The 23,823-nt window shown below is 49.0% G+C and overlaps 1 protein-coding gene across 1 annotated transcript in view; it reads right to left on the reverse strand.

Annotated features, from left to right (window-relative positions):
- Positions 1 to 2,821: 2,821 nt before the first annotated feature.
- The window catches only part of B4GALT2 (beta-1,4-galactosyltransferase 2), a 38,480-nt gene continuing 17,478 nt past the window's right edge, over positions 2,822 to 23,823 (reverse strand). The window contains exons 5-6 of the mRNA XM_073644031.1: positions 6,880 to 6,984; positions 2,822 to 5,179 (exon numbers count right to left, since the gene is read on the reverse strand). Coding sequence (XP_073500132.1) covers positions 5,029 to 5,179; positions 6,880 to 6,984 — 256 coding nt within the window. The 3' untranslated portion in view covers positions 2,822 to 5,028. The remainder of the gene's footprint in view (positions 5,180 to 6,879; positions 6,985 to 23,823) is intronic.

Below are 23,823 nucleotides of genomic sequence, written 5' to 3' on the forward strand. Positions count from 1 at the left end.
CTGGAGCGCGCCCGCTGAGCTTGCTCCGTTGTGTGGATCAGGCCATTAGTTCGGGCCCCGTGTCCGCCGGGGATAGAGCATGGACTGGAGCGCGCCCGCTGAGCTTGATCCGTTGTGTGGATCAGGCCATTAGTCTGGGCCCTGTGTCCGCCGGGGACACACAGATCATGGACAGGAGCGCGCCCGCTGAGCTTGCTCCGTTGTGTGGATCAGGCCATTAGTTCAGGCCCCGTGTCTGCTGGAGATAGAGCATGGACTGGAGCGCGCCCGCTGAGCTTGATCCGTTGTGTGGATCAGGTTATTAGTTCGGGCCCCGTGTCCGCCGGGGACACACAGATCATGGACAGGAGCGCGCCCGCTGAGCTTGATCCGTTGTGTGGATCAGGCCATTAGTTTGGGCCCGTGTCCGCCATGGATAGAGCATGGACTGGAGCGCGCCCGCTGAGCTTGCTCCGTTGTGTGGATCAGGCCATTAGTTCGGGCCCCGTGTCCGCCGGGGACACACAGATAATGGACAGGAGCGCGCCCGCTGAGCTTGATCCGTTGTATGGATCAGGCCATTAGTTTGGGCCCCGTGTCCGCCATGGATAGAGCATGGACTGGAGCGCGCCTGCTGAGCTTGCTCCGTTGTGTGGATCAGGCCATTAGTTCGGGCCCCGTGTCCGCCAGGGATAGAGCATGAACTGGAGCGCGCCCGCTGAGCTTGATCGGTTGTGTGGATCAGGCCATTAGTCTGGGCCCTGTGTCCGCCGGGGACACACAGATCATGGACAAGAGCGCGCCCGCTGAGCTTGCTCCGTTGTGTGGATCAGGCCATTAGTTCGGGCCCCGTGTCCGCTGGGGATAGAGCATGGACTGGAGCGCGCCCGCTGAGCTTGATCCGTTGTGTGGATCAGGCCATTAGTCTGGGCCCTGTGTCCGCCGGGGACACACAGATCATGGACAGGAGCGCGCCTGCTGAGCTTGCTCCTTTGTGTGGATCAGGCCATTAGTTCGGGCCCCGTGTAAGCCGGGGATAGAGCATGGACTGGAGCGCGCCCGCTGAGCTTGATCCGTTGTGTGGATCAGGTCATTAGTTCGGGCCCGTGTCCGCCGGGGACACACAGATCATGGACAGGAGCGTGCCCGCTGAGCTTGATCCGTTGTGTGGATCAGGCCATTAGTCTGGGCCCCGTGTCCGCCGGGGATAGAGCATGGACTGGAGCGCGCCCGCTGAGCTTGATCCGTTGTGTGGATCAGGCCATTAGTTTGGGCCCCGTGTCCACCATGGATAGAGCATGGACTGGAGCGCGCCCGCTGAGCTTGCTCCGTTGTGTGGATCAGGCCATTAGTTCGGGCCCCGTGTCCGCCGGGGACACACAGATAATGGACAGGAGCGCGCCCGCTGAGCTTGATCCATTGTGTGGATCAGGCCATTAGTTTGGGCCCCGTGTCCGCCATGGATAGAGCATGGACTGGAGCGCGCCCGCTGAGCTTGCTCCGTTGTGTGGATCAGGCCATTAGTCTGGGCCCCGTGTTTGCCGGGGACACACAGATCATAGACAGGAGCGCGCCCGCTGAGCTTGCTCCGTTGTGTGGATCAGGCCATTAGTCTGGGCCCTTGTCCGCCGGGGATAGAGCATGGACTGGAGCGCGCTCACCGAGCTTCAATTGTTTATGACACCTTCCCACTGCGGCCAATTTCCATTCTTTCGAGAGCCATAACGCTTTCATTTTTCGGCCCACCCAGGCAAAGCGGGGCTTGTTTGTTTACTGGATGAGCGGCACCTCTGAATGTCACCGTTCACGTTACCGGATAGAAGACGTATAACGGGAAAAAATTCCACGTGTGGTGAAATTGAAAAAAAAAAAATATGGAATTCCGCCAATGTTGTTTTGGGACTTGGTTTTACAAGTGCGCTGCATGGTGAAGATGAACTGGCGATGGGCCGGGTCACTGCCATTACGGCGATACCAAAATTGTCCGCTTTTATTATTTTCCTAAAATAAATTTTGATTTTCGAAAAATCTGAAACTTGTAAACAGAAGAAATAATTTTTGCCGCTGCCGGCGTTTCTTGAGACCTGTGCCGGTCTTCATTCCTCGGTTTGTCTCTTGCGGGACGTGCCGACGTTCCCTGCGGTGCCTTTGTGGACAGACAAGGGCTTCTTACTGCATTTTTCACAGCAATTTGGGCTTTTGAATTTTTTGCATTTACAGAGTTTCTTGATCGGGTTAATGTCAGAACTTGGTGGATCGGCGCTTCAGGGGGATATGCTTAATATCTTTATTTATAATGGGGGAGATTCACATTGTGGGTGAGAGCCTGTGATCGACCGATCGCTTCTGGGGTGCACAGCGAGATACTGCAGCATAAGATGGACACACATGTGAACGAGGCCTTACCCAGTCGCAAAGACCCCAGTGCCACCGGTGGGCACCGCCCACACTGATGTTCGTGGTCTCTGCTGTAGGAGGAATGAGTGCAAAGTGTGGCTGCTCAGACTGCAGTGGGCGACTGGAGGACTTAAAGGGGTATTCCCATCTCTAAGATCCTATCCCAAGATGTAGTAGGTGTAATAATATTAGCAAATACCTCCAATTAGAAATGTAGTATAGTTTTTCTGATTCGCTATGTCTCTTTCCTCATGTGCAGGCATTGCAGGACCTTAGGTATTAATGGTTACGACCACTGATGTAGTGCCAGTTAGTTAGCCAGTTGATAGTGGTCGCAACCATGGATACCTAAGGTCTTGCAATGCCTGCACATGAGGAAAGAGACATGGCGAATCAGAAAAACTATACTACATTTCTAATTAGAGGTATTTGCTAATATTATTGTTATTACACCTCCTGGGATAGGATCTTGGAGATGAGAATACCCCTTTAAGCCCCCCAGACGCATGAGATGGCTACCGAGCCCCCAAGATACATGAGATGGCAGCTGGACAACGCTGCAGCCAATCAAGGTCCAACTGAGACAGGCCGTGTCCTGATTCACCGACACTCTCTCCCCCCGACAATAATAAGGGGGCCCCATACACATTATGGCGGAAGCAGCCGAGCTTAGTTTGATGTCCATGGAGTATATACACCGGCGGGACAGCAAGCAGCGCTGCGCGCGTCAGACGGGTTATTGCGGAGTGTGGACGAGCGCGCGGTGACACCTCTTCTGATAAGGGACGCTACGGTGCCATGGACGCCCCGTCCCAACCTTCTGCTGGGAGTCAGTGCAGAGCACCCGGTGCCGAGGGAGCGCTATGTGCTGCAGCGCAGAGCCAGAAGGGAGGGCGCTGGACAACGCTGCAGACAATCCCCAGATACACCGTGTCTCACTCTCCAGCGTTGTAGATAATCTCCCAGATACACTGTGTCTCACCCTCCAGTCACCTCCAAAGCTACAGTCACTATTCTGCTGGTACATCATGTCTTATGCTCCAGTCACCTCCAGAGCTGCAGTCACTATTCTGCTGGTACATCATATCTTATGCTCCAGTCACCTCCAGAGCTGCTGTCACTATTTTGCTGTTGCATCTTCTCCTATCAGAATAGTGACCGCAGCTCGGGAAGTGATTGGAATACAGACATGCTTTCTCTCTCCTCCGTCACGAAATATCGGGGTCTCGCCATTTCACAGCCAATAGTTGCTCTAGGATTAGCGCCTGAATTCTCCTCGGTGTCTAGAGGCCACAAGTGCAGGGTGTGTGGCCCCAGAGTGCCCGGAGTAGCAGTACCGCTGGCCCCACCATCCACAGAGCCGCCCCCTCCGTCCTCCACCACGGTCCGTGTCTGCGATGCCGCGTCCACAGACGATTCTGTGGGTCTCCTGCACGGACCACGCTCCTCCGTGGGATCTGATTACGGACGCTGCTCCTCCGCGGGATCTGATTGACGGACGCCGCTCCTCCGCAGGATCTGATTGACGGACGCCGCTCCTCTGCAGGATCTGATTCACGGACGCCGCTCCTCCGCAGGATCTGATTCACGGACGCCGCTCCTCCGTGGGATCTAATTCACGGACGCTGTTCCTCTGCGGGATCTAATTCACGGACGCCACTACTCTGCGGGATCCAATTACAGACGCAGCTCCTCCGCGGGATCTGATTCATGGACGCCACTCCTCCGCGGGATCTGATTCACGGACGCCGCTCCTCCGTGGGATCTGATTCACGGACTCCGCTCCTCCGTGGGATCTGATTCACGGACGCCACTCCTCCGCGGGATCTGATTCACGGACGCCGCTCCTCCGCGGGATCTGATTCACGGACGCTGCTCCTTCGCGGGATCTGATTCACGGACGCCGCTCCTCTGCGGGATCTCATGCACGGACGCCGCTCCTCCGCAGGATCTCATGCACAGACGCCGCTCCTCCGCGGGATCTCATGCATTTCTCATCTCGTGTCCAATGAACGCGCAGCCGGTAAAAAACGTGAAGAACTGAAGACTCAGGAATAAAATATAAAAGGAAACGGCAGGACACAAAGAGTTAAAAAAGTGAGCGTCCAACCAGGGGGGCCCTGCCTGCACCGCGTATCAGAGCTCATGAGGATCCCGAGGAGACCACAGGGCGACCCCAGGATTAGGGGCCAATCAGACTCCGGCATCGACAGGCGGAGAGCGTGCTCATTCACAGCTGTTCGCGGAGTCCTCTCTGTGCACAGCACTACAACTCTCACCATGCTCCGCAGTAGATCACACTTGCGTGCCGCCATGTTCCAGCACAGCAAACCTGCAGAATTGTGAGTGCAGATCTAGATGTGATTGGAGTTATGAAAGATGGCCGCCAGGAAGAGAAAGCAGTGAAAAGAGGAAATCAGTCACACATTGTAGATGAAGCAGTGAGGAACGGCTCCGGGGTTCTCCTCCACGAGGGCAGATCGCAGCAGATCCCCGGCACCAGATTCCCGGCAGCAGCAGATCTGGATTCTCCTTCTGACGAGCTCAGAAACAACCTAGGGGCCGCGTGTTATGACGGAGCCCGCGGTGGAGTCTGTGAGACGCCCACAATCCTCCGCAGATGCAGCAGACGTGTGCAGACTCCGGGAGGCGCTATCCCCTCGCAGGCCGCGGTGGGGGCTTCCCAATATCCACTGTGATGTTCGTGTACATGGGGAATTTGGCAAAATGGACGACCTGATAGCGCAGCGTGTGGATCCCGTCTTTCTTCATCGTCACCTTTGTGTTCTGGATCTTTGTGAACCTGAAAAAAATGGTGAAATTACAAAAAGAAAACACAAGACTGACAAGACAGGCAAGACTGACAATCCTCTGCTCATGACTCATCCTCCAGAGCTGCAGTCACTATTCTGCCGTTACATCATGTCTTAACCTCCAGAGCTGCAGTCACTATTCTGCGGTTACATCATGTCTTATCCTCCAGAGCTGCAGTCACTATTCTGCCATTACATCATGTCTTATCCTCCAGAGCTGCAGTCACTATTCTGCCGTTACATCATGTCTTATCCTCCAGAGCTGCAGTCACTATTCTGCCGTTACATCATGTCTTATCCTCCAGAGCTGCAGTCACTATTCTGCCGTTACATCATGTCTTATCCTCCAGAGCTGCAGTCACTATTCTGCCGTTACATAGTGTCTTATCCTCCAGAGCTGCAGTCACTATTCTGTCGTTACATCATGTCTTATCCTCCAGAGCTGCAGTCACTATTCTGCCGTTACATCGTGTCTTATCCTCCAGAGCTGCAGTCACTATTCTGCCGTTACATCATGTCTTATCCTCCAGAGCTGCAGTCACTATTCTGCCGTTACATCATGTCTTATCCTCCAGAGCTGCAGTCACTATTCTGCCGTTACATAGTGTCTTATCCTCCAGAGCTGCAGTCACTATTCTGCCGTTACATCGTGTCTTATCCTCCAGAGCTGCAGTCACTATTCTGCCGTTACATCGTGTCTTATCCTCCAGAGCTGCAGTCACTATTCTGCCGTTACATCATGTCTTATCCTCCAGAGCTGCAGTCACTATTTTGCCGTTACATCGTGTCTTATGCTCCAGTCACTATTCTGCTGTTACATCGTGTCTTATCCTCCAGAGCTGCAGTCACTATTCTGCCGTTACATCGTGTCTTATCCTCCAGAGCTGCAGTCACTATTCTGCCGTTACATCGTGTCTTATCCTCCAGAGCTGCAGTCACTATTCTGCCGTTACATCGTGTCTTATCCTCCAGAGCTGCAGTCACTATTCTGCCGTTACATCATGTCTTATCCTCCAGAGCTGCAGTCACTATTCTGCCGTTACATAGTGTCTTATCCTCCAGAGCTGCAGTCACTATTCTGTCGTTACATCATGTCTTATCCTCCAGAGCTGCAGTCACTATTCTGCCATTACATTGTGTCTTATCCTCCAGAGCTGCAGTCACTATTCTGCCGTTACATCGTGCCTTATCCTCCAGAGTTGCAGTCATTATTCTGCTGTTACATCATGTCTTATCCTCCAGAGCCTAACTCAGTATTCTGTTACATCATGTCTTACCTGGAGAATATGACACTATGTAACAGCAGAATAGTGAATGCAGCTCCGGAGGTGACTTGAGGATAAGGCTCGATGTAAGATCACGGGAGTGCCGGACGCCTTTCCTGATGACAACGTTGCAGGTTGTGGTTCGGGGACTCTTCTGATGCCCTCTCTGGAGTTTGGGGGATGTGGACCCCAAGATGGGGCTCTTGGCACCGGCTTGGTGGAGTTTGCGCCCTCTCATGGGGCGGCTTCTCAGCTTATGGCTTGGATTCGATCGACTTGTGTCTACTTTCAACTAGAAAATCTATAAAACAGGAGACGCGGGGAGATTCAGCTCACGCTCCACACATCTCCAGCTTGCTGACTGTTTCCTGCCTCAACGGTAACACTCCATAATGTACATTATGTATTCGCAGAGGAGGATTTACCGCTGGGGGTTCGGCTCGTTGTGCTTATCTCGCTCGTGTTTGATCATTCGATAACGACCAATGCGAATGTCGGGTCTGGAGACCTTCATCCCATTCAGCGTAATCCTGGGAGAGAGAGAAAAGCGGGTCAGAAATGTGCGGAAAATACAGGGTCACCTCTAGTAATGATGTAAGGGGTGTAGGGTCGTCTGTAGTGATGATGCAGGGGGTGTAGGTCACCACTAGTAATGATGTAGGGGGTGTAGGGTCACCTCTAGTAATGATGTAGGGGGTGTAGGTCACCACTAGTAATGACGTAGGGGGGTGTAGGGTCATCTGTAGAAATAATGTAGGGGGTGTAGGGTCACCTCTAGTAATGATGTAGGGGGGTGTAGTGTCACCTCTAGTAATGATGTAGGGGGTGTAGGGTTACCTCCAGTAATGATGTAGGGTCACCACTAGTAACGATGTAGAGGGTGTAGGGTCACCACTAGAAATGATGAAGGGGGGTGTAAGATCACCTCTAGTAATGATGTAGAGGGTGTAAGGTCACCTATAGTAATGATGTAGGGGGTGTAGGGTCACCTCTAGTAATGATGTTGGGGGTGTAGGGTTACCTCTAGTAATGATGTAGGGGTGTAAGTTCACTAGTAATGATGTTGGGGGTGTAGGGTCACCTCTATCAATGATGTAGGGGGGTGTAGGGTCACCACTAGTAATGATACAGGGGGTGTAGGGTTACCTCTAGTAATGATGTAGGGTCACCACTAGTAACGATGTAGAGGGTGTAGGGTGACCACTAGAAATTATGTAGAGGGGTTTAAGGTCACCTCTAGTAATGATGTAGGGGGTGTAGGTTCACCTCTAGTAATGATGTAGGGGGTGTAGGGTCACCTCTAGTAACGATGTAGGTTCACCTCTAGTAATGATGTTGGGGGTGTAGGGTCACCTCTAGCAATGATGTAGGGGGTGTAGGTTCACCTCTAGCAATGATGTAGGGGGGTGTAGTGTCACCCCTAGTAATGATGTAGGGGGGTTTAGGGTAGGTTAACCAATAGTAATGATGTAGGGTGACCTCTAGTAATGAGGTAGTGGGTGAAGGGTCAACTCTAGTAATGATGTACTGGGTGTAGGGTCACCACTAGTAACGATGTAGGGTCACCACTAGAAATGATGTAGGGTCACCACTAGTAATGATGTATGGAGGTGTAGGGTTACCATTAGTAATGATGTAGGGGGTGTAGGGTCACCACTAGTAATGATGTATGGAGGTGTAGGGTTACCATTAGTAATGATGTACTGGGTGTAGGGTCACCACTAGTAACGATGTAGGGTCACCACTAGAAATGATGTAGGGTCACCACTAGTAATGATGTATGGAGGTGTAGGGTTACCATTAGTAATGATGTAGGGGGTGTAGGGTCACCTCTAGTAATGATGTAGGGAAGTGTAGGGTCACCTGTAGTAATGATGTAGGGGGTGTAGGGTCACCTCTAGTAATGATGTTGGTGGTGTAGGGTCACCACTAGCAATGAGGTAGGGGGTGTAGGGTCACCTCTAGTAATGATGTAGGGGGGTTTAGGGTAGGGTGACCTCTAGTAATGATGTAGGGTGACCTCTAGTAATGATGTAATGGGTGTAGGGTCACCTCTAGTAACGACGTAGGGTCACCACTAGAAATGATGTAGGGTCACCACTAGTAATGATGTATGAAGGTGTAGGGTTACCACTAGTAATGATGTAGGGGGTGTAGGGTCACCTCTAGTAATGATGTAGGGTCACCTCTAGTAATGATGTAGGGGGGTGTAGAGTCACCACTAGTAATGACGTAGGGGGGTGTAGGGTCACCTCTAGTAATGATGTAGTGGGTGTAGGGTCATGTGTAGCAATAATCTAGGGAGTGTAGGGTCACCTCTAGTAATGATACAGGGGGTGTAGGGTTACCTCTAATAATGATGTAAGGTCACCACTAGTAACGATGTAGAGGGTGTAGGGTGACCACTAGAAATTATGTACAGGGGTGTAACGTCACTTCTAGTAATGATATAGAGGGTGTAAGGTCACCTCTAGTAATGATGTAGGGGTGTAAGGTCACTAGTAATGATGTAGGGGGTGTAGGTTCACCTCTAGTAATGATGTAGGGGGTGTAGGGTCACCTCTAGTAATGATGTAGGTTCACCTCTAGTAATGGTGTAGGGTCACCACTAGCAATGATGTAGGGGGTGTAGGTTCACCTCTAGTAATGATGTAGGGGGGTGTAGTGTCACCTCTAGTAATGATGTAGCAGGGTTTAGGGTAGGGTGACCTCTAGTGATGATGTAGGGTGACCTCTAGTAATGATGTAGTGGGTGAAGGGTCACCTCTAGTAATGACGTACTGGGTGTAGGGTCACCACTAGTAATGATGCAGGGGGTGTAGGGTCAACACTAGTAATGATGTAGGGGGTGTAGAGTCACCACTAGCAATGACGTAGGGGGGGTGTAGGGTCATCTGTAGAAATAATGTAGGGGGTGTAGTGTCACCTCTAGTAATGATGTAGGGGGTGTAGGGTTACCTCCAGTAATGATGTAGGGTCACCACTAGTAACGATGTAGGGGGTGTAGGGTCACCGATAGTAATGATGTAGGGGGTGTAGGGTTACCTCCAGTAATGATGTAAGATCACCTCTAGTAATGATGTAGGGGGTGTAGGGTCACCGATAGTAATGATGTAGGGGGTGTAGGGTCACCTGTAGTAATGATGTTGGGGGTGTAGGGTCACCTCTAGCAATGATGTAGGGGGTGTAGGGTCACCGATAGTAATGATGTAGGGGGTGTAGGGTCACCTCTAGTAATGATGTTGGGGGTGTAGGGTCACCTCTAGTAATGATGTAGGGTGACCTCTTGTAATGATGTAGTGGGTGTAGGGTCACCACTAGTAACGATGTAGGGTCACCACTAGAAATGATGTAGGGTCACCACTAGCAATGATGTATGGAGGTGTAGGGTTACCACTAGTAATGATGTAGGGGGTGTAGGGTCACCTCTAGTAATGATGTATGGGGTGTACGGTCACCTCTAGTAATGATGTAGGGGGGTGTAGAGTCACCACTAGTAATGACGTAGGGGGGTGTAGAGTCACCACTAGTAATGATGTAGGAGGTGTAGGGTCACCTCTAGTAATGATGTAGGTTCACCTCTAGTAATGATGTTGGGGGTGTAGGGTCACCTCTAGCAATGATGTAGGGGTTGTAGGTTCACCTCTAGCAATGATGTAGCGGGGTGTAGTGTCACCTCTAGTAATGATGTAGGGGGGTTTAGGGTAGGTTAACCAATAGTAATGATGTAGGGTGACCTCTAGTAATGAGGTAGTGGGTGAAGGGTCACCTCTAGTAATGATGTACTGGGTGTAAGGTCACCACTAGTAACGATGTAGGGTCACCACTAGAAATGATGTAGGGTCACCACTAGTAATGATGTATGGAGGTGTAGGGTTACCATTAGTAATGATGTAGGGGGTGTAGGGTCACCTCTAGTAATGACGTATGTGGTGTACGGTCACCTCTAATAATGATGTAGGGTCACCTCTAGTAATGATGTAGGGGGTGTAGAGTCACCTCTAGTAATGATGTAGGGAAGTGTAGGGTCACCTCTAGTAATGATGTAGGGGGGTGTAGGGTCACCACTAGTAATGATGTAGGGGGGTGTAGGGTCACCACTAGTAATGATGTAGGGGGGTGTAGGGTCACCTCTAGTAATGATGTAGGGGGCGTAGGGTGACCTCTAGTAATGATGTAGGGGGGGTGTAGGGTCACCACTACTAATGATGTAGGGGGGGTTAAGGCTCACCACTAGTAATGATGTAGGGGGCGTAGGGTGACCTCTAGTAATGATGTAGGGGGATGTAGTGTAAACGCTAGTAATGATGTAGAGGGTGTAGGTCACCACTAGTAATTATGTAGGGGGCGTAGGGTGACCTCTAGTAATGATGTAGGGGATGTAGTGTCACTAGTAATGATGTACTGGGTGTAGGGTCCCCTCTAGTAATGATGTAGGGGGGCATTGGGTCACGACTAGTTATGATGTAGGGGGGTGTAGGGTCACCTCTAGTAATGATGTAGGGGGGTGTAGGGTCACCTCTAGTAATGATGTAGGGGGTGTAGCGTCACCACTAGTAATGACGTAGGGGGGTGTAGGGTCACCTCTGGTAATGATGTAGGGTCACCACTAGTAACAATGTAGAGGGGGTAGGGTCACCACTAGTAATGATGTAGAGGGGTGTAAGGTCACCTCTAGTAATGATGTAGAGGGTGTAAGGTCACCTCTAGTAATGATGTAAGGGGTGTAGGGTCACCACTAGTAATGATGCAGAGGGTGTAGGTTCACCTCTAGTAATGATGTAGGGTCACCTCTAGTAATGATATAGGTTCACTTCTAGCAATGATGTAGGGGGCGTAGGGTCACCTCTAGTAATGATGTAGGGTCACCTCTAGTAATGATATAGGTTCACCTCTAGCAATGATGTAGGGGTGTAGGGTCACCTCTAGTAATGATGTAGGGGGTGTAGGGTCATCTGTAATGATGATGTAGGGGGGTCTAGAGTCACCACTAGTAATGATGTAGGGGGTGTAGGTTCACCTCTAGTAATGATGTTGGGGGTGTAGGGTCACCTCTAGCAATGATGTAGGGGGTGTAGGTTCACCTCTAGTAATGATGTAGTGGGGTGTAGTGTCACCTCTAGTAATGATGTAGGGGGTGTAGGGTCACCTCTAGTAATGATGTAGTTTCACCTCTAGTAATGATGTAGTGGGTGTAGGGTCATCTGTAGTGATGATGTAGGGGGTGTAAGGTCACTAGTAATGATGTAGGGGGGTGTAGTGTCACCTCTAGTAATCATGTAGGGGGTGTAGGGTCACCTCTAGTAATGATGTAGGTTCACCTCTAGTAATGATGTAGGGGGTGTAGGGTCATCTGTAGTGATGATGTAGGAGGTGTAGGTTCACCTCTAGTAATGATGTAGGGGGGATTAGGGTAGGGTGACCTCTAGTAATGATGTAGGGTGACCTCTAGTAATGATGTACTGGGTGAAGGGTCACCTCTAGTAATGATGTACTGGGCGTAGGGTCACCACTAGTAATGATGTAGGGTCACCACTAGAAATGATGTAGGGTCACCACTAGTAATGATGTATGGAGGTGTAGGGTTACCACTAGTAATGATGTATGGAGGTGCAGGGTGACCTCTAGTAATGATGTATGGAGGTGTAGGGTTACCACAAGTAATGATGTAGGGGGTGTAGGGTCAACTCTAGTAATGATGTATGGGGTGTACGGTCACCTCTAATAATGATGTAGGGTCACCTCTAGTAATTATGTAGGGAAGTGTAGGGTCACCTATAGTAATGATGTAGGGAAGTGTAGGGTCACCTCTAGTAATGATGTAGGCGGGTGTAGGGTCACCACTAGTAATGATGTAGGAGGTGTAGCGTCACCACTAGTAATGACGTAGGGGGGTGTAGGGTTATCTGTAGCAATAATGTAGGGTCACCTCTAGCAATGATGTAGGGTCACCACTAGTAACAATGTAGAGGGGGTAGGGTCACCACTAGAAATGATGTAGGGGGGTGTAAGGTCACCTCTAGTAATGAGGTAGAGGGAGTAAGGTCACCTCTAGTAATGATGTACTGGGTGTAGGGTCATGACTAGTAATGATGTAGGGGGTGTAGGTTCACCTCTAGTAATGATGTAGGGTCACCTCTAGTAATGATATAGGTTCACCTCTAGCAATGATGTAGGGGGCGTAGGGTGAACTCTAGTAATGATGTAGGGTCATCTGTAATGATGATGTAGGGGGGTGTAGAGTCACCACTAGTAATGATGTAGGGGGTGTAGGTTCACCTCTAGTATTGATGTTGGGGGTGTAGGGTCACCTCTAGCAATGATGTAGGGTGTGTAGGTTCACCTCTAGTAATGATGTAGGGGGGTGTAGTGTCACCTCTAGTAATGATGTAGGGGGTGTAGGGTCACCTCTAGTAATGATGTAGGTTCACCTCTAGTAATGATGTTGGGGGTGTAGGGTCACCTCTAGCAATGATGTAGGGGGTGTAGGTTCACCTCTAGTAATGATGTAGGGGGGTGTAGTGTCACCTCTAGTAATGATGTAGGGGGGTTTAGGGTAGGGTGACCTCTAGTAATTATGTAGGGGGTGTAGTATCACCACTAGTAATGATGTACTGGGTGTAGGGTCCCCTCTATTAATGATGTAGGGGGGTGTAGGGTCACCTCTAGTAATGATGTAGGGGGGTGTAGGGTCACCTCTAGTAATGATGTAGGGGGGTGTAGGGTCACCTCTAGTAATGATGTAGGGGGGTGTAGGGTCACCTCTAGTAATGATGTAAGGGGTGTAGCGTCACCACTAGTAATGACGTAGGGGGGTGTAGGGTCACCTCTAGTAATGATGTAGGGTCACCACTAGTAACAATGTAGACGGGGTAGGGTCACCACTAGAAATGATGTAGGGGGGTGTAAGGTCACCTCTAGTAATGATGTAGAAGGTGTAAGGTCACCTCTAGTAATGATGTAAGGGGTGTAGGGTCACAACTAGTAATGATGTAGGGGGTGTAGGTTCACCTCTAGTAATGATGTAGGGGGTGTAGGTTCACCTCTAGTAATGATGTAGAGGGCGTAGGGTCACCTGTAATGATGATGTAGGGGGGTGTAGAGTCACCACTAGTAATGATGTAGGGGGTGTAGGTTCACCTCTAGTAATGATGTTGGAGGTGTAGGGTCACCTCTAGCAATGATGTAGGGGGTGTAGGGTCATCTGTAATGATGATGTAGGGGGGTGTAGAGTCACCACTAGTAATGATGTAGGGGGTGTAGGTTCACCTCTAGTAATGATGTTGGAGGTGTAGGGTCACCTCTAGCAATGATGTAGGGGGTGTAGGGTCACCTCTAGAAATGATGTAGGGGGGTGTAGTGTCACCTCTAGTAATGATGTAGGGGGTGTAGGGTCACCTCTAGTAATGATGTAGGTTCACCTCTAGTAATGATGTAGGGAGTGTAGGGTCATCTCTAGTGATGATGTAGGGGGTGTAGGGTCACCTCTAGTAATGATGTAGGGGGGTGTAGAGTCACCGCTAGTAATGATGTAGGGGGGTTTAGGGTAGGGTGACCTCTAGTAATGATGTAGGGTGACCTCTAGTAACCATGTACTGGGCGTAGCGTCACCACTAGTAACGATGTAGGGTCACCACTAGAAATGATGTAGGGTCACCACTAGCAATGATGTATGGAGGTGTAGGGTTACCACTAGTAATGATGTAGGGGGTGTATGGTCACCTCTAGTAATGATGTATGGGGTGTACGGTCACCTCTAGTAATGATGTAGGGTCACCTCTAGTAATGATGTAGGGGGGTGTAGAGTCACCACTAGTAATGACGTAGGGGGGTGTAGGGTCACCTCTAGTAATGATGTAGTGGGTGTAGTGTCATCTGTAGCAATAATCTAGGGGGGTGTAGGGTCACCTCTAGTAATGATACAGGGGGTGTAGGGTTACCTCTAGTAATGATGTAGGGTCACCACTAGTAACGATGTAGAGGGTGTAGGGTGACCATTAGAAATTATGTAGAGGGGTCTAAGGTCACCTCTAGTAATGATATAGAGGGTGTAAGGTCACCTCTAGTAATGATGTAGGGGTGTAAGGTCACTAGTAATGATGTAGGGGGTGTAGGTTCACCTCTAGTAATGATGTAGGGGGTGTAGGGTCACCTCTAGTAATGATGTAGGTTCACCTCTAGTAATGATGTAGTGGGTGTAGGGTGATCTGTAGTGATGATGTAGGGGGTGTAGAGTCACCACTAGTAATGATGTAGGAGGTGTAGGGTCACCTCTAGTAATGATGTAGGTTCACCTCTAGCAATGATGTAGGGGTTGTAGGTTCACCTCTAGCAATGATGTAGGGGGGTGTAGTGTCACCTCTAGTAATGATGTAGGGGGGTTTATGGTAGGTTAACCAATAGTAATGATGTAGGGTGACCTCTAGTAATGAGGTAGTGGGTGAAGGGTCACCTCTAGTAATGATGTACTGGGTGTAGGGTCACCACTAGTAACGATGTAGGGTCACCACTAGAAATGATGTAGGTTGACCACTAGTAATGATGTATGGAGGTGTAGGGTTACCACTAGTAATGATGTAGGGGGTGTAGGGTCACCTCTAGTAATGATGTATGGGGAGTACGGTCACCTCTAATAATGATGTAGGGTCACCTCTAGTAATGATGTAGGGGGGTGTAGGGTCACCACTAGTAATGATGTAGGGGGGTGTAGGGTCACCACTAGTAATGATTTAGGGGGCGTAGGGTGACCTCTAGTAATGATGTAGGGGGGGTGTAGGGTCACCACTACTAATGATGTAGGGGGGGTTAAGGCTCACCACTAGTAATGATGTAGGGGGGTGTAGGGTTACCACTAGTAATGATGTAGGGGGCGTAGGGTGACCTCTAGTAATGATGTAGGGGGGTGTAGTGTAACCGCTAGTAATGATGAAGGGGGTGTAGGTCACCACTAGTAATTATGTAGGTGGCGTAGGGTGACCTCTAGTAATGATGTAGGGGATGTAGTGTCACCACTAGTAATGATGTACTGGGTGTAGGGTCCCCTCTAGTAATGATGTAGGGGGGCATTGGGTCACGACTAGTTATGATGTAGGGGGGTGTAGGGTCATCTCTGGTAATGATGTAGGGGGGTGTAGGGTCACCTCTGGTAATGATGTAGGGTCACCACTAGTAACAATGTAGAGGGGGTAGGGTCACCACTAGAAATGATGTAGGGGGGTGTAAGGTCACCTCTAGTAATGATGTAGAGGGTGTAAGGTCACCTCTAGTAATTATGTAAGGGGTGTAGGGTCACCACTAGTAATGATGTAGAGGGTGTAGGTTCACCTCTAGTAATGATGTAGGGTCACCTCTAGTAATGATATAGGTTCACCTCTAGCAATGATGTAGGGGTGTAGGGTCACCACTAGTAATGATGTAGGGGGCGTAGGGTCACCTCTAGTAATGATGTAGGGTCACCTCCAGTAATGATATAGGTTCACCTCTAGCAATGATGTAGGGGTGTAGGGTCACCTCTAGTAATGATGTAGGGGGTGTAGGGTCATCTGTAATGATGATGTAGGGCGTGTAGAGTCACCACTAGTAATGATGTAGGGGGTGTAGAGTCACCTCTAGTAATGATGTAGGTTTACCTCTAGTAATGATGTTGGAGGTGTAGGGTCACCTCTAGTAATGATGTAGGGGGGTGTAGTGTCACCTCTAGTAATGATGTAGGGGGGTTTAGGGTAGGGTGACCTCTAGTAATGATGTAGGGTGACCTCTAGTAATGATGTACTGGGTGAAGGGTCACCTCTAGTAATGATGTACTGGGCGTAGGGTCAAAACTAGTAACGATGTAGGGTCACCACTAGAAATGATGTAGGGTCACCACTAGTAATGATGTATGGAGGTGTAGGGTTACCACTAGTAATGATGTATGGAGGTGCAGGGTGACCTCTAGTAATGATGTATGGAGGTGTAGGGTTACCACTAGTAATGATGTATGGAGGTGTAGGGTGACCTCTAGTAATGATGTATGGAGGTGTAGGGTTACCACTAGTAATGATGTAGGGTGACCTCTAGTAATGATGTAGGGTGACCTCTAGTAATGATGTACTGGGTGAAGGGTCACCTCTAGTAATGATGTACTGGGCGTAGGGTCAAAACTAGTAACGATGTAGGGTCACCACTAGAAATGATGTAGGGTCACCACTAGTAATGATGTATGGAGGTGTAGGGTTACCACTAGTAATGATGTATGGAGGTGCAGGGTGACCTCTAGTAATGATGTATGGAGGTGTAGGGTTACCACTAGTAATGATGTATGGAGGTGTAGGGTGACCTCTAGTAATGATGTATGGAGGTGTAGGGTCAACTCTAGTAATGATGTATGGGGTGTACGGTCACCTCTAATAATGATGTAGAGACACCTCTAGTAATGATGTAGGAAAGTGTAGGGTCACCTCTAGTAATGATGTAGGCGGGTGTAGCGTCACCACTAGTAATGACGTAGGGGGGTGTAGGGTCACCACTAGTAATGATGCAGGAGGTGTAGCGTCACCACTAGTAATGACGTAGGGGGGTGTAGGGTCACCTCTGGTAATGATGTAGGGTCACCACTAGTAACAATGTAGAGGGGGTAGGGTCACCACTAGTAATGATGTAGAGGGGTGTAAGGTCACCTCTAGTAATGATGTAGAGGGTGTAAGGTCACCTCTAGTAATGATGTAGGGGGTGTAGGTTCACCTCTAGTAATGATGTAGGGTCACCTCTAGTAATGATATAGGTTCACTTCTAGCAATGATGTAGGGGGCGTAGGGTCACCTCTAGTAATGATGTAGGGTCACCTCTAGTAATGATATAGGTTCACCTCTAGCAATGATGTAGGGGTGTAGGGTCACCTCTAGTAATGATGTAGGGGGTGTAGGGTCATCTGTAATGATGATGTAGGGGGGTCTAGAGTCACCACTAGTAATGATGTAGGGGGTGTAGGTTCACCTCTAGTAATGATGTTGGGGGTGTAGGGTCACCTCTAGCAATGATGTAGGGGGTGTAGGTTCACCTCTAGTAATGATGTAGTGGGGTGTAGTGTCACCTCTAGTAATGATGTAGGGGGTGTAGGGTCACCTCTAGTAATGATGTAGTTTCACCTCTAGTAATGATGTAGTGGGTGTAGGGTCATCTGTAGTGATGATGTAGGGGGTGTAAGGTCACTAGTAATGATGTAGGGGGGTGTAGTGTCACCTCTAGTAATCATGTAGGGGGTGTAGGGTCACCTCTAGTAATGATGTAGGTTCACCTCTAGTAATGATGTAGGGGGTGTAGGGTCATCTGTAGTGATGATGTAGGAGGTGTAGGTTCACCTCTAGTAATGATGTAGGGGGGATTAGGGTAGGGTGACCTCTAGTAATGATGTAGGGTGACCTCTAGTAATGATGTACTGGGTGAAGGGTCACCTCTAGTAATGATGTACTGGGCGTAGGGTCACCACTAGTAATGATGTAGGGTCACCACTAGAAATGATGTAGGGTCACCACTAGTAATGATGTATGGAGGTGTAGGGTTACCACTAGTAATGATGTATGGAGGTGCAGGGTGACCTCTAGTAATGATGTATGGAGGTGTAGGGTTACCACAAGTAATGATGTAGGGGGTGTAGGGTCAACTCTAGTAATGATGTATGGGGTGTACGGTCACCTCTAATAATGATGTAGGGTCACCTCTAGTAATTATGTAGGGAAGTGTAGGGTCACCTATAGTAATGATGTAGGGAAGTGTAGGGTCACCTCTAGTAATGATGTAGGCGGGTGTAGGGTCACCACTAGTAATGATGTAGGAGGTGTAGCGTCACCACTAGTAATGACGTAGGGGGGTGTAGGGTTATCTGTAGCAATAATGTAGGGTCACCTCTAGCAATGATGTAGGGTCACCACTAGTAACAATGTAGAGGGGGTAGGGTCACCACTAGAAATGATGTAGGGGGGTGTAAGGTCACCTCTAGTAATGAGGTAGAGGGAGTAAGGTCACCTCTAGTAATGATGTACTGGGTGTAGGGTCATGACTAGTAATGATGTAGGGGGTGTAGGTTCACCTCTAGTAATGATGTAGGGTCACCTCTAGTAATGATATAGGGGGCGTAGGGTGAACTCTAGTAATGATGTAGGCTCATCTGTAATGATGATGTAGGGGGGTGTAGAGTCACCACTAGTAATGATGTAGGGGGTGTAGGTTCACCTCTAGTAATGATGTTGGGGGTGTAGGGTCACCTCTAGCAATGATGTAGGGTGTGTAGGTTCACCTCTAGTAATGATGTAGGGGGGTGTAGTGTCACCTCTAGTAATGATGTAGGGGGTGTAGGGTCACCTCTAGTAATGATGTAGGTTCACCTCTAGTAATGATGTTGGGGGTGTAGGGTCACCTCTAGCAATGATGTAGGGGGTGTAGGTTCACCTCTAGTAATGATGTAGGGGGGTGTAGTGTCACCTCTAGTAATGATGTAGGGGGGTTTAGGGTAGGGTGACCTCTAGTAATTATGTAGGGGGTGTAGTATCACCACTAGTAATGATGTACTGGGTGTAGGGTCCCCTCTATTAATGATGTAGGGGGGTGTAGGGTCACCTCTAGTAATGATGTAGGGGGGTGTAGGGTCACCTCTAGTAATGATGTAGGGGGGTGTAGGGTCACCTCTAGTAATGATGTAGGGGGGTGTAGGGTCACCTCTAGTAATGATGTAAGGGGTGTAGCGTCACCACTAGTAATGACGTAGGGGGGTGTAGGGTCACCTCTAGTAATGATGTAGGGTCACCACTAGTAACAATGTAGACGGGGTAGGGTCACCACTAGAAATGATGTAGGGGGTGTAAGGTCACCTCTAGTAATGATGTAGAAGGTGTAAGGTCACCTCTAGTAATGATGTAAGGGGTGTAGGGTCACAACTAGTAATGATGTAGGGGGTGTAGGTTCACCTCTAGTAATGATGTAGGGGGTGTAGGTTCACCTCTAGTAATGATGTAGAGGGCGTAGGGTGACCTCTAGTAATGATGTAGGGGGTGTAGGGTCATCTGTAATGATGATGTAGGGGGGTGTAGAGTCACCACTAGTAATGATGTAGGGGGTGTAGGTTCACCTCTAGTAATGATGTTGGAGGTGTAGGGTCACCTCTAGCAATGATGTAGGGGGTGTAGGGTCACCTCTAGAAATGATGTATGGGGGTGTAGTGTCACCTCTAGTAATGATGTAGGGGGTGTAGGGTCACCTCTAGTAATGATGTAGGTTCACCTCTAGTAATGATGTAGGGAGTGTAGGGTCATCTGTAGTGATGATGTAGGGGGTGTAGGGTCACCTCTAGTAATGATGTAGGGGGGTGTAGAGTCACCGCTAGTAATGATGTAGGGGGGTTTAGGGTAGGGTGACCTCTAGTAATGATGTAGGGTGACCTCTAGTAACCATGTACTGGGCGTAGCGTCACCACTAGTAACGATGTAGGGTCACCACTAGAAATGATGTAGGGTCACCACTAGCAATGATGTATGGAGGTGTAGGGTTACCACTAGTAATGATGTAGGGGGTGTATGGTCACCTCTAGTAATGATGTATGGGGTGTACGGTCACCTCTAGTAATGATGTAGGGTCACCTCTAGTAATGATGTAGGGGGGTGTAGAGTCACCACTAGTAATGACGTAGGGGGGTGTAGGGTCACCTCTAGTAATGATGTAGTGGGTGTAGTGTCATCTGTAGCAATAATCTAGGGGGGTGTAGGGTCACCTCTAGTAATGATACAGGGGGTGTAGGGTTACCTCTAGTAATGATGTAGGGTCACCACTAGTAACGATGTAGAGGGTGTAGGGTGACCATTAGAAATTATGTAGAGGGGTCTAAGGTCACCTCTAGTAATGATATAGAGGGTGTAAGGTCACCTCTAGTAATGATGTAGGGGTGTAAGGTCACTAGTAATGATGTAGGGGGTGTAGGTTCACCTCTAGTAATGATGTAGGGGGTGTAGGGTCACCTCTAGTAATGATGTAGGTTCACCTCTAGTAATGATGTAGTGGGTGTAGGGTGATCTGTAGTGATGATGTAGGGGGTGTAGAGTCACCACTAGTAATGATGTAGGAGGTGTAGGGTCACCTCTAGTAATGATGTAGGTTCACCTCTAGCAATGATGTAGGGGTTGTAGGTTCACCTCTAGCAATGATGTAGGGGGGTGTAGTGTCACCTCTAGTAATGATGTAGGGGGGTTTATGGTAGGTTAACCAATAGTAATGATGTAGGGTGACCTCTAGTAATGAGGTAGTGGGTGAAGGGTCACCTCTAGTAATGATGTACTGGGTGTAGGGTCACCACTAGTAACGATGTAGGGTCACCACTAGAAATGATGTAGGTTGACCACTAGTAATGATGTATGGAGGTGTAGGGTTACCACTAGTAATGATGTAGGGGGTGTAGGGTCACCTCTAGTAATGATGTATGGGGAGTACGGTCACCTCTAATAATGATGTAGGGTCACCTCTAGTAATGATGTAGGGGGGTGTAGGGTCACCACTAGTAATGATGTAGGGGGGTGTAGGGTCACCACTAGTAATGATTTAGGGGGCGTAGGGTGACCTCTAGTAATGATGTAGGGGGGGTGTAGGGTCACCACTACTAATGATGTAGGGGGGGTTAAGGCTCACCACTAGTAATGATGTAGGGGGCGTAGGGTGACCTCTAGTAATGATGTAGGGGGGTGTAGTGTAACCGCTAGTAATGATGAAGGGGGTGTAGGTCACCACTAGTAATTATGTAGGTGGCGTAGGGTGACCTCTAGTAATGATGTAGGGGATGTAGTGTCACCACTAGTAATGATGTACTGGGTGTAGGGTCCCCTCTAGTAATGATGTAGGGGGGCATTGGGTCACGACTAGTTATGATGTAGGGGGGTGTAGGGTCATCTCTGGTAATGATGTAGGGGGGTGTAGGGTCACCTCTGGTAATGATGTAGGGTCACCACTAGTAACAATGTAGAGGGGGTAGGGTCACCACTAGAAATGATGTAGGGTGGTGTAAGGTCACCTCTAGTAATGATGTAGAGGGTGTAAGGTCACCTCTAGTAATTATGTAAGGGGTGTAGGGTCACCACTAGTAATGATGTAGAGGGTGTAGGTTCACCTCTAGTAATGATGTAGGGTCACCTCTAGTAATGATATAGGTTCACCTCTAGCAATGATGTAGGGGGCGTAGGGTCACCTCTAGTAATGATGTAGGGTCACCTCCAGTAATGATATAGGTTCACCTCTAGCAATGATGTAGGGGTGTAGGGTCACCTCTAGTAATGATGTAGGGGGTGTAGGGTCATCTGTAATGATGATGTAGGGGGTGTAGAGTCACCACTAGTAATGATGTAGGGGGTGTAGAGTCACCTCTAGTAATGATGTAGGTTTACCTCTAGTAATGATGTTGGAGGTGTAGTGTCACCTCTAGTAATGATGTAGGGGGGTTTAGGGTAGGGTGACCTCTAGTAATGATGTAGGGTGACCTCTAGTAATGATGTACTGGGTGAAGGGTCACCTCTAGTAATGATGTACTGGGCGTAGGGTCAAAACTAGTAACGATGTAGGGTCACCACTAGAAATGATGTAGGGTCACCACTAGTAATGATGTATGGAGGTGTAGGGTTACCACTAGTAATGATGTATGGAGGTGCAGGGTGACCTCTAGTAATGATGTATGGAGGTGTAGGGTTACCACTAGTAATGATGTATGGAGGTGTAGGGTGACCTCTAGTAATGATGTATGGAGGTGTAGGGTGACCTCTAGTAATGATGTATGGAGGTGTAGGGTCAACTCTAGTAATGATGTATGGGGTGTACGGTCACCTCTAATAATGATGTAGAGACACCTCTAGTAATGATGTAGGAAAGTGTAGGGTCACCTCTAGTAATGATGTAGGCGGGTGTAGCGTCACCACTAGTAATGACGTAGGGGGGTGTAGGGTCACCACTAGTAATGATGCAGGAGGTGTAGCGTCACCACTAGTAATGACGTAGGGGGGTGTAGGGTCACCTCTGGTAATGATGTAGGGTCATCTGTAGCAATAATGTAGGGTCACCTCTAGCAATGATGTAGGGTCACCACTAGTAACAATGTAGAGGGGGTAGGGTCACCACTAGAAATGATGTAGGGGGTGTAAGGTCACCTCTAATAATGAGGTAGAGGGAGTAAGGTCACCTCTAGTAATGATGTACTGGGTGTAGGGTCACGACTAGTAATGATGTAGGGGGTGTAGGTTCACCTCTAGTAATGATGTAGGGTCACCTCTAGTAATGATATAGGTTCACCTCTAGCAATGATGTAGGGGGCGTAGGGTCACCTCTAGTAATGATGTAGGGTCATCTGTAATGATGATGTAGGGGGGTGTAGAGTCACCACTAGTAATGATGTTGGGGGTGTAGGGTCACCTCTAGCAATGATGTAGAGGGTGTAGGTTCACCTCTAGTAATGATGTAGGGGGTGTAGGGTCACCTCTAGTAATGATGTATGGGGTGTACGGTCACCTCTAGTAATGATGTAGGGGGGTGTAGAGTCACCTCTAGTAATGATGTACGGGGGTGTAGGGTCACCACTAGTAATGATGTAGGGGGGTGTAGGGTCACCACTAGTAATGATGTAGGGGGGTGTAGGGTCATCACTAGTAATTATGTAGGGGGTGTAGGGTCACCACTAGTAATGATGTAGGGGGGTGTAGGGTCACCACTAGTAATGATGTAGGGGGGGTGTAGGGTCACCACTAGTAATGATGTAGGAGGGTGTAGGGTCACCACTAGTAATGATGTAGGGGGGGCGTAGGGTGACCTCTAGTAATGATGTAGGGGGGGTTAAGGCTCACCACTAGTAATGATGTAGGAGGGTGTAGGGTCACCTCTAGTAATGATGTAGGGTCACCACTAGTAATGATGTAGAGGGCGTAGGGTGACCTCTAGTAATGAGGCAGGGGGGTGTAGTGTAACCGCTAGTAATGATGTACTGGGTGTAGGGTCCCCTCTAGTAATGATGTAGGGGGGCCTTGGGTCACGACTAGTTATGATGTACGGGGGTGTAGGGTCACCTCTAGCAATGATGTAGGAGGGTGTAGGGTCACCTCTAGTAATGATGTAGGGTCACCACTAGTAATGATGTAGGGGGGTGTAGGGTCATCTGTAGTGATATAGGGTCATCTGTAGTAATGATGTAGGGGGTGTAGGGTCATGTGTAGTGATGATGTCGGGGGTGTAGAATTACCACTAGTAATGATGTAGGGGGTGTAGGGTCAACACTAGTAATGATGTAGGGGGGGTGTAGGGTCATCTGTAGTAATGATGTAGGGTCATCTGTAGTAATGATGTAGGGGGTGTAGGGTCATCTGTAGTGATGATGT

This window comes from Phyllobates terribilis, unplaced genomic scaffold (genome assembly GCF_046119375.1).
Source record: "Phyllobates terribilis strain yellow unplaced genomic scaffold, ASM4611937v1 Scaffold_8__6_contigs__length_399053987, whole genome shotgun sequence".
Taxonomy (NCBI): domain Eukaryota; kingdom Metazoa; phylum Chordata; class Amphibia; order Anura; family Dendrobatidae; genus Phyllobates; species Phyllobates terribilis.